Here is a 15,492-nt window from a genome sequence, read left to right as displayed (position 1 = left end):
GGCTCGGCCGCTCCCGCCGCGTCCCGCTCGCCGCGGCGCCTTCTGCGGCCCCGGCCGGCCCTCTGCCCCCACCGGCCAATCAGAGAGCAGAACCCGCCCCCTCCGCCCGTCTCGACCCAATCGGCGCGCGGCGGGGAACGGCTCGCTCGGCCAATCAGAGCGAGCCGCGGGGTAACCAACCGCCAGCGCGCGCGCAGGGGGTTTAAAAATGCCAGGGGGCGGGGAGCGCGCAGGCGCAGTGCGGCGATGCGGTGGCGTTGCCATGGCAGCGGGGCCGCCGCCGCTGAGCCGGGCCATGCCATGTCATGCCATGCCGGAAAGGGCTGTGGCGGGGCCAGCAATGAACCGACACGCCCGGTCCCGCTGGAACGCCGCGCCGGCCTCCGCCTTCCCCAGCCGGGTTTCAGGACCGTGAGTCCCCGCAGAACCGCCGCTGCCAGCCCCTCGCCCACGTGCCCGCCCCGCCCCGTCCGGGACCCGGAAGCACTTTCCCTCCGCGGGGACAGCGCGGCGGCAGCGCTGCCTCAGTCACAGCCCCGGTCACAGCCCCGGCCTCGGCCCCGCCGCTCCCCGCCCGCCCTCCCTATCGGCCGCCCCACGGCCGCCGCTTCGCCGCCGCTGTCCTGCTGCTGCAACGCCGCCGCCTCCTTCTCCTCATGAAGCCCGTCGTCGTCTTCGTCCTCGGCGGGCCCGGGGCGGGCAAGGGGACGCAGTGCGCTCGTATCGTGGAGGTGAGGTGCAGGGGGTGCGGGACCCCGGCCGCGGGGGGCCCTGGGAGTTGTAGGATCCCTCTGTGGGGTCCGGGACCATCTTTGAGGTGGCCTCTTGGGGGCCATGTCCCGCAGACGGGGGTGGCGAGACCACTGTCTGCCTTTCGGTCTGGTCTCTTGTCGAGTCTCCATCCATTCCTCGCTCCTTTGAGGCGATAAATAAAAATAACTGACCCACATCTCCCCTTTAGTGGGTGAAGCGGTGGGGCAGCCCCCACTCCTGCTCTTCCGTTCCCTTTCCACCCCTGTCAGGCCGCCTGGCCCTTTCCCTTCTCCTGCCTTTTCCCTCAGCCCCGCGGGATCACACTCTGCTGGCGGTGCCTGCGCCGGCATCCACCCTGGGGACACCATTGGGGTTTTTATATCCACTTGGGGGACACCACTGAGGTTTTTACATCCACTTTGGGGACACCCGCTGGTGGTCCGGAGGCCGCTCCGGTTCTGCCGGGAGCGCGGATTGCCGGCTGTGCCGTGGCCGAGGGGCGGCCCGGCGGCCAGGCAGGATTCCCGGTGCCCGGGCGGTGCTGCCTTGTCGGGCCGGTCCCGCAGCCCATCCCGAGTGGGTGGCTCCGTACACGTCTGCACGGCCACGTCGGAGCTGGGGCCTGGCAGAGGAGGTGGGTGAGGTGTCTGATAGCTATTGGGAATAGTGCGCTTCAAATGGATCAAGGTCCGCGTCTCCTGAGGCCTGTCCCATAAATGGTACAGCTGGTACAGCAGGCATTGCAGGATGTTGGCTTTTTTACCCAGTGCCATCTCAGTAAGTGGTGGAAGTAATATGTTAAAAATAGAACAAATTATTTCTTTTTTTCTATGACACAATATGATAGAGGTCAAAGGATATCCTGATCCCATAGATCGTTCATCTTGTTCCTTCTTTTTAAAGAGCCTAAGACTGACAGTATAATTTTACTAAACTTTCAAATTTTCAGTTTTCCAAATACATTTTTTCCAGCCTTTTGAGACAACAAATATGTAAGAAAGAATGGTGGATGATACATGGTGTAGTACTGTCCTTTTAAACACCAAAACCGCAGGGATAATTACAGTGTATCCAGGTGGATAATTACAGAAGTAGTTAGGGATGAATGCTTCCAAACATGTGTGTATGTTGGATTTCAAACAGCTCTTTTATTTTTTTTCCCCTTTTTTTACTGAGCAGTTGTATGTACTTTTCTTATTAAGAGCCACATAGGATCAAAGCTTATGCATACCCTCACTGAAAGATATGGCTTAGAACTGTAGTGATGCCCATGTTCCTGAATCTGTTGGTGGGAAAGTACCCCAAAACTCCTGGAATAGCCACGTTGTGTGTGTCCTCTGTTCTGGTGGTGGCCTGGGAGTGCTGTTTCAGTTTATCCACGCTGCTGCTACATCCCAGACCTTGGAGTGGTATAACTAAGTTAAGTGAATTTGGTCCAGACTAAAAAATGCCGTTATGACTTTAGTTCTGAAGGATTTAAACCTCAAATTACAGACTTGCATTCAAACCAGCATATTCATTAAATTAAATTGTGGCATGGAAGGTTCACAGTGCTCATAAAGCCTTTTTGGTAAGGTCAAATTCAGCCCCTGGCACGTAGAAAACAAATGAGCTTAAACTATAGGGGGACCTTGTAGGCTGTCATTAATGGCTTTCAGCAAACCATTAGTGTAGCCTCAGGGCTGAAGTACCTTGTGTGGCTGCTGGCCTGTGTTTAGGAGGATAAATGCCTATGGCTGGATAGGCTGATATAATTGGATAAAGACCACTTTATTAGGAGGAGTTCAAATGAGCCATTGCTATTCAAATAGTATTTCTAGCTGGAAAGGAAAAAAAGGAAAACCTTGCTTATGCAGTATTTATTTTCTTCTCTAAGCCTGGAAAGGGAAATCCAAATTCGAATAAATGCAAATTTGCTTTAATTCTGCTAATCCTGTTCACTACATGGAAAGAAGTTTATTGAAGTCAGTGAGCTGACAGTAGAAAGCACTCAGACCTGTTGAATGCAAAGAACAACCTTCCTGCTGTCTCAGACACCTCCAGGAGAGTCACTGGCTAAACTGGGAGGCAGAGAGGGTCTGAGGTAGTTTAAAGAACAGTTGGACTGATGCGAGTGTGCTGGAAAACTTTAGAAAAAGGGCACATGAGCAGGGAAGTGTGGGTGAAACACAGCAGAGGTACTGGAGAGCAGCAGCTTTTCTAAGCACAAATCCTCACCGTGGCCCCTGGCAGCCCCCAGAGAGCCCTGCTGCAGGCAAGTGAGCAGCCTGTGTGCAGTCAATGCTGCCTTTAGGTTGAAAGCATATTTTTATTTATGTTTTAAACCCTGTTGGCAGTTTGCCACAGAGAAAAGGGGGCTGTAGCTGAGTAATAATAAACCTCATTCATCCTTGTTGTAAATGGACGGAATAATATTAGTTTACATTTGGAATGAATCTGACCCAGTATCTTACTGTAGAGCTGAAGGTTGTGCTGAACAAAAAGTCAGTATGAGCTATAAATATTTCTTGGTTGCTATTCATACTGGAGATTTGGGACAGAGCACATCACATGTGGAAGAAGTCTCATTTGGCTGAGGTGAGCTCTTGTATGAATTTAGCATCAAACTATTTTTATTAAAAACCAAGGATGTCTGTGTTTTTTAGAGTAAAGGGGATATTATGCATTAAGTACCTGGGAACAATTTCTCAAAGAAGTTTTGTAATTTTTCTGCAGACTGTGCTTTGCATTCCCAAAAAAGGGAGATGGGTATCCCATGTTGTAGGTGAAATATGTATTTGTTAAATACTAGTGTAAATCATAACTGCTCAATATGTGTGTGCTGGAGTCCCTAAATGTGGAGAAGGCATGTATGCACGCCGAATTTGGACACAAATGGAGAAATGATTTGAGGGAAGACCTAATAACAAGTGGAAATGGGTATTGACACAGTGTAAGAAAGGGAACAGTGGGTAAGTGATTAGGATTCTTTATCTCCACAGATAAGGTTGGATGAGACAGCTGAACCAGACTGGTTTTCTCCGATACGGAGGGAAGACTCGACTCCTGTATGTTCCACAGACACAGAATTGTCAGGGAAATGCAAATGCAGCAGAACTGCTGCTGTTCTGGAGCAGTTCCTCCTATTTAGAGAGGGATGAAGCAGAATTCCCTCTTAAGTTCTTATCCTCTCCCTTCCAGCTCTGCAGATTAACTCCTGAAACCTTCCACAGCTTTGTTAGGTGGAGCTTGCCATCATCTGGGACTGTTGCGTAGCTGTCATGTGAGGCAGAATATTTGAGCTATAGTTGAATGATGTCATTTGAATGCAGGTTCTTGCAGTAACCTTCATGCTTTCCACAGTGTCTCTTCTGTGACTGTGAGATAATGAAATGTGCTTTATTGCTGACTTCTGAACTTTGCGTATAAAATCATTACGGTAAAGTCAAGGAAAAAAAATGCGTTCAGCAAATCTGCACAAAATGTGCTTTCTTGTGCTTAAATTTTAAATCCTTATAACCTCTGCTTGAGATGTAAAGCTCTTTGGTTGTTGGGAAGAATAATAACCAAATCATTTGTCTTTATTCCAAGCAAGATTTGAGTTGTACTTTCTTGTCTGATTGTTTTGGCAAGGTGATCTGTAGAGATTTGGGCTATGCAAGGCATTGCTCTCTGTGTACCTAAAATATAATTCACCTCTACCACAGCCCTATCCTGTATGTTTGTGCTTAAATCTAAAATTGATTCCACAAAGTGGGATGCTGAGCCTTCTCGGTTTTATAAGAGCATAAGTTGATATCCAAATAGAAAAAGCTGTTAAGTTGCTTTGGGATATATGATAAGGAGATTTCCTAGGGTGAAGAAAACAATGCAAAGAAGTATTCATTGTATCAGAAATGCTCCTCTGAAAGTAGCAGAGGATTTAGATTTTGCTGTCATGTGTTAATTGTCTTCTGGAAGTCTGCTGAGATACAGCATTAACTTCCTTGAAATAAAAACAGGGTTTAAATTGTTTGCTTTAAACTCAGCTTCTGAAATCTCTTTAATGAATGTAATGTGTTGGTTTTCTACTTAGCCTTAAGTTCTCATAGTTGATTTTTAGAATACAAATTTATATTGCTGAACTTGGGAGCTTTTTTTAAGAAAACATGGTGAGTGTTTAAATCTAGCCCCTGAAGATTTATCCCTGAACATTTCCATTTTGCAGAACACTAGGCATTAAACTTTGGACTTTCCTGAACATACTGGGTGCCTTGTATTGAGTCAATGCTCCTGAAGCACCTGGGGTGCTCTGTTTGCCCCCCTCTCCCTTGGAGGCACTGTCAGTGGTATCTCCATTGTGTGTTTTGGTTTGTTAATGTGGGGTTTTGTTTGTTTTTGTTTCCCAGAGACAATAACATATTTGTTATTGAAATTTCTTCCATTTTTTAAATTGGAATAAGCAGACAGAAGGTCTATTACTGCATTGTAACCTGTACCCCAAAGATTTAATTCCGTGTGCTAGTAGGACAGATAAAAGCTTTCAAGGCTAGAAAAAAAACCCTGAAGGCTGCAGGCTTTGCACAGTTCTGTTTTTATTTTTACTAGTTCTTGAATGGTGTATGTAGCAAATTTTGGTTGTTTATTAAGGTTGCCCAAGATATGACAGGTCAGAACTAGGGCAATAAAAGTTTGTATTTTATTTGTTTAAATCTTAAGCCCTGTGACTTTCATTTTAAAACTAACAATGATAAGCCAAGATAGGAGTCAAGGTCAAAGCAGTAATTTGTGTTTCTCTTGCTTCTTGGCTTCTGCCCTGTTAAGGAAGTCTCAAGCTGTGTGTTTAGTGGGGAGATTTGTTGCAGGACCACCAGGGCTGAATCAGAAATAAACCCCGTGTCTCTCGGAAGGGGCTGTGGAAGGAGTGCCAGCGTCAGCTGCTGCTCACCTCCGATCCTTCCTGACTGCCCGAGATTGCTGGGCACACTCCGCCTGCTTCCAGCCTGATGTGACTCATGCATTTCCATTCCTATGCGTCTGTTTATTGTATTTACTGAAAACAAAGCCTGTTCTGTCTGCAGAGTGAAAGTTGCGAATCCCGGCTGGCAGAAGGAAGCTGGAAGGGCTGGAGGACAGGGGAGGGAAGGGCATCCCGGGGAGGCTGCAGTCTCGGGCTGGAATTTGGAGATGTGGAGCTCACAGCTTTCGTGTCCCAGTTTGTCCTGCTGTGACTGACCAGGCAGAGGCAAACAGCAAGTGCTATTCTGATCTGCTCTGCTCTAGCCACTGCTGTAATGGGATTGATGGAAACTTGAGCTCACCTTTCTATTTCACTGAGATTTTTTTTTAAATTATTTTTATGTTTTATTAAAGCAAAAGAGGAGAATGTCTTGAGTGGTGTTGAAGGCAGCACTTTTTCATTCACAGTTGATTTTTGTAAGTAATATTTGGAGACCCATACTTCAAAAAATTAATTTTGAAAACAATGAGAACTTGTGTAATAAATAGATGTGGTGCTCACACTACTCTTGACAGTTTTAGTCAAGGTGGTTAGGGCACAAAATTTTCTTTTATTTTAGGTGAGAGAAAACCTCAGCAAGTGTCCTGAATTGGAGCAAATCATTGCAGCACCAAGAGCTTGCATTACTTGTGTAGTAATGAGAACTTGTGTAATAGTAACTTACCAATTTAATCTTTTTTTCTTCTTCTAGATCACATCAGTCTGACAGCATAGCAGAAAGCATTATCTCTGAAATACATTTTAGAATAGTTAATTCTATATTTTCCTTTTTCTTCTGTGTAATACCAAAATCTCTCCAGATTTTAAGTGCTTGGCATCCTTATATTTGGAAATTGTTTTTTGACCTATTTTTTTTTTCCAAGTCATCCTTTCATTCTGACATTATGTGCCTAGTAAGAGCTGGGGAAACTGCTTTTTCATTATTTGGCAACCACAGTCCTGCTCCCTTTTTGATTGCAGAAGGGAGTGCAGGAGTGGCAATGAGTGACATTCTGGTGATTGCATCAAGATGTGCTTGGCACTGCTGGGAGGTGCCAAGTCCTGCTGCCACAAGGCAGACCTTGTCCAGACCTGAGCGTTTGACCCATGTTTTGTGCTGTTACATCACAGTCTCTTCTGCAAGCCCTTGGCATTGCAATGATTTGCTGCAGCTCAGGACGCTTGCTGAGGGTTTCTATGACCTAAAATGAAAGAAAACTTTGTGCCCTGAACATCTTGATTAAAACTGGCAAGGGTAGCGGGAGCTCCACATCTCTGAAGCCTTCTGTGTGTGAAGCAGCAGCCAAGCCATTCTCCCCCCTTGTTTGCATTGTTTAAACCCATGTGTTTTCTTTGGCTCTTGGCTCAGCACATTTCACAAATAGATGTTTTGCCCCTGAAGGAGAGGTTTGTTTTTCTTACAGCCTGGTTAAGCCATTCTGAGGGTTAGTCTTGAATATAATTTATTATTATCTCAAAGAAGTCTATTTGTACAAAAGCACTTTTAAACACTTCTGTCTTTGCTTTCCAGTTCAGCTGTTAAAAACTACTTTAGTTTGCTCTTGCAAAAGATGGAGAATTCCAAAAAAATTCGGACTCAATTTTGTTTTCATGCATGAAAAGGAAAATGCCAAGGAAAATTAAATGGTTTGGTAATCCTCTAAAACCTAAGGGATTGTATTTTCCTCCTGTTTTCTTCTTTGTAGAAACCTGATGCTAAAAAAATCATCATTCTATAACTTTAGCAAGAAGAACTACATGTTAATTTAGCATTCAGCAGAGTAATGTTTCTTGCTTATAAGGAACAATTTATTCTGGTTTATGGCTTCTGTAGGTTATAAATATTTAGATTTGCAATTAGTTAGGCCTATCCAAAAGCAATGTACATTAAAGCAAGAGTACAGTGAGCTTACAGAGGATGTCTATGAAGCTTTTCCTTCACACTTACTTACAGCAAAATCTTGCTTCTGTTTTTTGCCAACTTTGTACAGTTTTGGAGATTTAAGTAATTATATCCCTTCTTAAATTATGACTATGGCAGAACTAACTTTCCATGCTTTTGTGGGTGAAATTGGAAAGCAACTGAAATGTTTTAAAGTCACTTAGTGGGTTGTGTAATATTTCTGTTGTACTTAGTTCAGTAGCCAAGTTTTTAAATCCAAAGTTCACAGCCTTGCCAAGTGTGTAGTCACATTATTATGCCTCTCAGACACCTTGTTTGAAATTTGCTTTGGATGTTGCTGCAGCCAAACTGATAACCCTGAAGTTTTTTGCTGCTGCTTTTGTTTTGTGTAAAAACTTCCCGATAAGAATGTATGTGTGTGCTGTGTTTTGGATGTATAACTGGCTTAGGTAATACCAAGGAGATGTATTTATTGCCTGTTTTGATGGACTTATATTTGGTCAAGGAGCATTGTGCACTTTGTTAGTTTTCTTGCAGTGTTAAATGAGCTGAGAAAATGATTATTTATAACCATGCATTTCTCTTTGGTAGGAATATATTTGTGTACTTGCACTGGGTATCTATTTACAATGATAAATGCCTGAGAAATTCATGTCTAATAAATACTTCCATCAGTTTTTTTCATAAGTAACTATTTTAGCTGTAGTTTGAGGTGAAAGAGCAATGGTGTGTGCTGTTTTCCTGCACAGTGCTATCACATTGATGGATCTGAATCTGATCTCTCTGTTTACTCTGTGTGGTGTGGCAGAGGGTGGAACCAGTGTAGCTATTGACCTTCATCTACCACGTCATCCTTAGGAGAAGTCACTGCTTTTCCCCAAGGGCTGCTCTCCGTGGTCATCCCAGGGAAGGAGGTAGCAGGGGCAGGAGGACTATTTGTGCAGCTGCTGTGTTATAGGTGATTTCACCAAGGCAGGGGAGGAAGCTGGTGCTAGAACCACAACATGAAGATAGGGATTTCTGACTTAGCCTGTGCTTGGGACATTCCTCCAGCTCCAAAGGAACTGCAATCACTCTGTGTTTTCTTTCAGTATGTAATTAAACAAAATTCTTGTCTTGTCTTGTTTCCAAACATAAAAAAAATTGGTTTTGAAAATGGTACAGAAATACCTGACCAAAACCCTGTTGAGCATTTTACCCAAGGATGTCCAGTTCTGGGCCCCTCACCTCAAAAAGACATTGGGGTGCTGGAGTGTGTCCAGAGAAGGGTAATGGAGCTGGTGGAGGGTTGGAGAGTGAGTCATATGAGCAGCAGCTGAGGGAGCTGGGGGTTTTAGCCTGAAGAAAGGGAGGCTCAGGGAAAATCTTGTCATTCACAACTCCCTGAAAGAAGTTTGTACTAAGGTAAGAGTCAGCCTCTTCTCCCAGGCAGCCAGCAACAGGACAAGAGGAAATGGCCTCAAGGTGCAGCAGGTTGGACATTTGGAAGAATTTCCTCATTGATTTGGTTGTCAGACACTGGAACAGGGAGATGGTGGAGTCACCATTCATGGAAGCATTCAAGGAATGACTGCATGTGGAACTTAAAGCCTTGGTGTAGTTGTCACTATGGTGTTTGGTCAAAGGCTGGACTTGATGATTTTGGAGGTCTTTTCCATCCTTAATGACTGATTCTTACTGTGTGTGTTGTGTGCAGAGTGTGCTCTACTGTCAGATTGCACAGTGAAGATGGAACAGATCTGTCACTAGCAAGATGCTGCTCCCTGGGTTTTTCTGTTGCAGTGCAAGGATAAACAGGGCCGACACTGCTGACTGGTGTTGGGTTTGCACAAATGCTCTGCCTGAAGGGAGCCTGTGTTTGCTTTGCCCGTTGCAGAAATACGGCTACACTCACCTTTCTGCCGGTGACCTTCTCCGGGACGAGCGGAAAAGGCCAGGCTCCCAGTATGGAGAACTCATTGAGAACTACATTAAAGAGGGGGAGATCGTGCCAGTTGAAATAACAATCAGCTTGCTGAAGAGGGTAAGGAAAAGGCTATTTCCTTGCAGGGTCACTCCTGCAGAGTAAGCAACAAAGCAGTGGCTGTGTTCTGGCAGAACTGCTTTTCCAGTGTGAGCGGTATGAATGGGCAGACACGGAGCTGCTTCTCTCAGCAATCACTTGTGATTCTCTCTCACTGCTGGAGAGCTGATGGCCTCTCATACCTGGGGATCTGTGAAAATGGGTTATTTTTATTTTCCTTAATTTTTTAGTAGCTCTAGGAAAAGCAGTGAAACTGTATTTTTTATTTCCCTGCACTAGCTTTTGGACCTCTTGGTCTATTCAGTCATATTTGATTGGAGGTCAGAGGCCTTAAAGGCACTAAGATTTGTAAGTTTTGTCAAAATAGATAGTCAGGTGAAGGAGAAGAGCACCTACTGATGTTCTTGTGAAAGGAAAAGCTTCAGCCTCTGCTGGATGTCCATGAAAACAATGGGAATATCTACTTTAAGTAAAAAAAAAGGCTGCTGTTCATGGCAGTAAATTTATCTGGAGTTTTCCCCTTCAAATTAACTTTAGATCAGGGATGTTCTGATGTCTTATTGTGTAAAGACACTTCCCAGTATCTGGTAGAAAATAAGCTTTAAATCTGGGATTTATTACAAGATTTGTTTGTTATGAGATTTTTGAGCTTTGTGAAATAACTGATTCAATTTGAACAATAGTTCTGTTGGTGCATCATTGAATTAACCAGTATGCATTGAAAGTGAAACAAAAAGTGCATTTTGTAAATCTGCAATAATCCTAAAATAAATGCTTCTCAATTTACCATGTCAACATCTTGGGGGTAAATTAATAAGTAGATAAATCAGCATATGTGCAGGAGATTGTGAATTGAATTATCTTTTATCAGGCTATGGATCAAACAATGGCTGCCAATTCCCAGAAGAACAAGTTTTTGATTGATGGATTTCCCAGGAATGAAGATAATCTTCAAGGCTGGAATAAGACTATGGATGGAAAAGCGGATGTTTCCTTTGTTCTCTTTTTTGATTGTGACAATGAGGTAATGAAGTGTGTAATTCTCTAACTTCCTTTCTTGCAATATTGTGGGAATCATTCAAGAAGAACAATTAAACTCTGACAGGGAGAATGGACTAATGTAAGAGTAGAAGGAAAACTTGGCCTGGGTGTTTGAAGGATTTTTTGACAACTTGTTTTAGCCGATGAAAAGCTGCATGTTTATTGAAATAGACAGCTAATGACAACTGGTATAATTGTATGTGAATAAATTATATTGAGTAAGTACTCTAGGCAATTGCATTCTTAAAGAAAATTTATCAAAACTTTAAATACGTTTTACAAAATTATTTGGTTACTTTTCAGTAAATATTACTCTATTTACTCTTACTAATTTGTTGTTTAGTCCAAAATGAACTTGGTACAATGTCTGCTTTAATTCTGAAGTGCAGCTGCAATCTTTATTTTCATAGTTATGAGCTGTGCTATAGGATAGTCAGTAATCAACATTTTATTCAGTAAGTCATTAAATTACAAGGGCATTTTGACAGTGATGCATTACATTCATTTAACAAGTGCCGTGATGTGCTGTCTTCTTAATTTGTCAGTGCCCTTGAACATAAAAACTGTTATGAGTATCCCAGCACCTTAAGCTGACTTTTTTCCTCTTACCCCTTTCCCCAGCTTCCTGAGATTTTGGTTTTTGGGTTTTTTTTTCAACTTATTTGCAATCATTTTGTAATCTTAAAGCGCACATGAAGGATTACTATTTTTATGCTAAAACCTTAAAGAAAACTAAGTTAATTTTTTCACTTGGTGGGGCATTAATTTTGTGATTCCAGTTTTTTACTAGATCTAAAAATACACAATGCTTAATGATCTTTACTATGATTGTATTGTGGAGGGAAAATAATTTTTAACCCTTGTCCTCTTGAATGAGTTAGATAAAAGTATTCAGGGAATGTAATGTGTCAGCTTTGCTTATTTAACTAAAGGTTTAAAAAACTTAGTTCGTTGGGACACTTCTAGCTATGGTTAGTTCTTTATTTTTTACTTAGATTTTGAAGTCTTCATTATAGCAATGTCAGGTAAGAACATTTTAACTGACAGTAACTTATTATCGTCAATTTGCCTTACAAAATTCTTGAGAGAACATACAGTGACTTTCCTTCAGTGCAGACATATATTAATAGTCCCATTTGACATGCTGCTTTTCAGAAAGCCTGAACACATCCTTGAAAATCAGGTAATTTTCTTTTTTTATGTCTCAGGTTGGGGATCCAGTCAAATCACAGAGCTTGATGCTGCTTTTACTTCCTCTGACCCCAATCCCATTTTCGTAAACTGGATTGTAAACTATCATCCTTCTCTAGAAGAAACTACCCATGTGACTTCTGGTTACATCCACCAGTTCTGGGCTGTATTTTGTGTGCCAGGCCAGTTTAGATTTGCAGGATTTTTGTTAGTTCCTGCTCTCAGGATGGCAGCTGGTGTTCCTGGCTGCAGTCATGTTTCTGATGTTTTGTTGTAGATCTGTATCGGCCGCTGTCTTGAGAGAGGCAAGAGCAGTGGTAGGAGCGACGATAACCGGGAGAGCCTGGAGAAGAGGTACTGTCCTAAAAACTTTTCTGGTCCCTTCTCTTGGTATTTTTCTTTGTAATGTGTTTTTCTTTTTCTCCCTGTGCTTTCTCTTAGAATTCATACATATCTGCAGTCTACTAAGCCTATCATAGATTTGTATGAGAGAATGGGAAAAGTCAGAAAAGTGGATGCCTCTAAATCTGTTGATGAAGTAAGTATATATGCCAAAAAACCATGGGGATCACAGGGTGGCAGGGTGCATATTTCTGGCATTCTTCTGAGATGTGTGTGTATGTGATTAGCCTGCTAATTAAGCACTGATGTTATTACTCAGGGATGTTGTGGAGCTCTTGATTTGACTCTTGAAGGACCGAGTAAGATGTGAATAACTTGAGGAAATTGATCTGTTCTGCTTGAGTGTGAACTGGACTAAACACATTTCCAGTTTTTCTGTGTTTAACAGGGTCTTGCCTTTTACGTTTTCATGAGCTTTTACTCTTCTCAAGTAGTGTTACTCTTCTGTCTGCTTCCCAAAATTGATGCCAGTCTCACTGTTAAAGAATTACTGTGAATGTTTTAAAAAAACCCTATATATTTTTGAAAGTACTGTCAAATACTGTTTAAGTTGGTTTAACTTGGAGTAACTGTTAGATGAATGCTTCATAAAATTCTTTTTTATCTTTTTAGGTTTTTGAAAATGTTGTACAAATTTTCGACAAAGAAGGCTAATTCCCAGCTTGAAACTCCATTTAAACTTGTGCTTGAATCTTGCTTGAATAGCTGCTACTGCAGTCCACTCTTTGTAATTATTTTAAAAGATTTTTTATTTTTTTTCACATATCTAATGATGATTGGTAAAACAGTTGATTAGAAATGGATCTGTTTTTTAAATAGGAAATCATTTCTTGTGGCTATATTATACAAAGTTCAGGGTTCTCCATTAGTGCAAGTTCAGTTACTCACATGGCAGAAACACAGTTTAATACATCTTTGTAAAGAAACTGTTTATTCTGTCAGTTCTGTGCCTATCATAGGCAGTCCTTCTTCTTCCTTATTGCTGTACACCTACTTTCTTTTTAAAGATCAACTGAGCAGCAGCATTAGGGTCAATGAAGGACCCATATACCTTGGGGTTTTTTGGATGCTTGGACCAAATTTAGCAGGTTTTTTTTTTTTATTCGAAGTATAATTTTGCCCAAAATTCCCTTATATCCCCAGACCTGAATTCTCTAAGTCAAGCTGCAGTTAGTGTGAGAATCTGTTTTAGCAGTTGCCAAGAAACTTAAATATGCTTTTCAGGAACAGACATAAAAAGTACTTTATGAGAAGTGGTGCTTCCTTATGACTCTGGATGTAAACTGTCTTGCAAGTTTTTGGATGACATGGTCCTGGATTTTTCCTTGTTTTAATTTGCAAAAGATTAAGAAAGTCAGTTTAATATTTCAATACTCATTTATTTTAAATGATAGTTCTGTTGTTAACTACAGCATAGTCTTCACAAGATGGCAAAGTTCTTAAAAAGTGTACAGTAGGCAAAATCTGACAGTTCTGTCTTTTGTAACAAGTGGAAGGGTTTTTCTTTATTATTATTATTGAAATACTGTGTTACCAAATGCTTTAAGGTTTGTTACTTGGGGAAATATTTTTATGGTTAAACTAGTGAATATGTTTCCCTAAAAATGTGTAATTTTAATAGCTGTTTGTTTGAGAAGTTTGTAAGTTATTGCACTTTTGTTACAATGTGGTCAGCTGAGGGGAAGATAATTGCAGAAAAAAGTTTCATACCCTGAAACAGAGTCCTGCTTCCCCATGTTCTTTTGAATAAGCCAGGTGGAGTCAGCAGGAGGAGCTGGGGTAAGCAGGGAACTGGTTGAAACAACCTGGTTGAAATGTTTGCACAGATGTGGTGCAATTTTGTCTTTTGTTTAAGCTTTCCTGTCCCCTGTATAGTATGCATAGGTCTGGAGGGGCCCAACCATGCATTCCTTTTGTGCCCAAAGCTTCCACTGATGGCATGAAGATGAGAGTGTTAACTGATTTTAGTGCTAGAATGGTTGTTCCTACATTAACTGACACTCTAATTGCTTTGTGACATGCTAATTACACAGAATTGCAATTTGGAAATCTTGGTGCTCAGCTTTTCTTTAGTCATGACTTTCTCTATTTAGGAGAAGGTTTAAATTAAGCTTAGTTTTTAATTAGAATCAGATGTGTTGGTCCTCATCTTGCAGTCAGATTTGTATTTTCAGGAATTCTCACCTCGCTGAGGTTGTTGAGGCTCCTGGACTGGGCAAGAGATGGGTGCAGAGCCAGGGGTACACTGCAGTAGCTTTTCCAGTCTGGTAGGAGTTCAGGCAATGGACTGGCCACAAATAACTGTTTACTACTGCTGAATATATGGACCATGACTGCTTTTGTGAGTGTGGGAGGCCAATGCTCTCACTTTATGAATTTCTTGTTTAAAAAAATAAAAGAAGAAAACCTGGAATTTAACTCTTCCTGTATAAGTATGCTGACATGGATAGGATCCAGCAAAACTGCATGTTTTAATATGAAGGTTAGAATCAGGGTTTTTCAGAAATACTTCAAACTGGTTCTTTAATCCAATTAGAGAGATTTCATTAACTCTTGCTTCTAAGTTACTGTTTTTTACAAGTTCTGTTCAGAATTTTCTCTCATCATACTCTTTTCTGTGTATTTAAGTGCTGAAACAAAAAGATCCCAATCTCTGAAGCAAGTTTTAGAAAAATTCCCAACAATGTTTTGGCAGTAATGAGTTTGGAGTGGATTGTAATGTGTCTGTGCAAGGACTAGATTTTTTGTCATTTTATTTATTGAAGATGCCATTAAATGTGTTACCACTTCTTTCAAGATGGACTTATGATTGAAATAAAAATTAAAGGCAATGTGCGAATGTGTTGTGTCCATTTAGCAGCAAAACTGTATAAAGAATTTGAGGAGATCCAATAAACTTTTTTCTGTGGCTTAATGAGTGCTTGCCTTACAATTATCTGTCACAAGGGATATTTTTCCAAATATATCCATCTTTATAAAGTAAGTATTTATTAGAGTTAAATACTTCACGTGGCCACATGCACAGGTATGTGTATAAAAGTTCAGTTTTCACCATCAAAACTGAAATCCTGAAGATCCTTCTAGGCACAGGAGAAGATCAAGCCTTTGCCTGTGGCATTGATACCTTTTCTTGATTATACATGTTTATCAAATGACTGTGTTCATATAGTTGTGCAGTGATCATTTATTGGGCACATGTGCAAAGGAAGAGTGACTTGGAGT

The 15,492-nt window shown here is 41.6% G+C and overlaps 1 protein-coding gene across 1 annotated transcript; it reads left to right on the top strand.

Moving 5' to 3' along the window:
- The first annotated feature begins 564 nt into the window (after positions 1–564).
- On the top strand, positions 565–15,184 carry CMPK1 (cytidine/uridine monophosphate kinase 1). The gene is made up of 6 exons (XM_066555963.1): positions 565–731; positions 9,490–9,636; positions 10,508–10,660; positions 12,146–12,222; positions 12,310–12,406; positions 12,883–15,184. Exons 1-6 carry the CDS (start codon positions 657–659, stop codon positions 12,922–12,924), a joined length of 591 nt encoding a protein of 196 aa, XP_066412060.1. The 5' UTR covers positions 565–656; the 3' UTR covers positions 12,925–15,184.
- The last annotated feature ends 308 nt before the right edge of the window (positions 15,185–15,492 follow it).

Source organism: Molothrus aeneus, chromosome 9, assembly GCF_037042795.1.
Source record: "Molothrus aeneus isolate 106 chromosome 9, BPBGC_Maene_1.0, whole genome shotgun sequence".
NCBI classification, from domain to species: domain Eukaryota; kingdom Metazoa; phylum Chordata; class Aves; order Passeriformes; family Icteridae; genus Molothrus; species Molothrus aeneus.
The sequence above is the reverse complement of the archived record's forward strand: the minus strand, read 5'-3'. Positions and strand labels throughout refer to the sequence as shown.

What these genes read in the sequence shown, in the direction of transcription:
- CMPK1 (XM_066555963.1), top strand. Translation starts at nt 657, where the DNA reads ATGAAGCCCGTCGTCGTCTTCGTCCTCGGCGGGCCCGGGGCGGGCAAG. An exon ending in CAATCAGCTTGCTGAAGAGG is followed by an intron (nt 9,637 to 10,507) that starts GTAAGGAAAAGG and finishes ATCTTTTATCAG; the next exon opens with GCTATGGATCAAACAATGGC. An exon ending in CCTCTAAATCTGTTGATGAA is followed by an intron (nt 12,407 to 12,882) that starts GTAAGTATATAT and finishes TTATCTTTTTAG; the next exon opens with GTTTTTGAAAATGTTGTACA.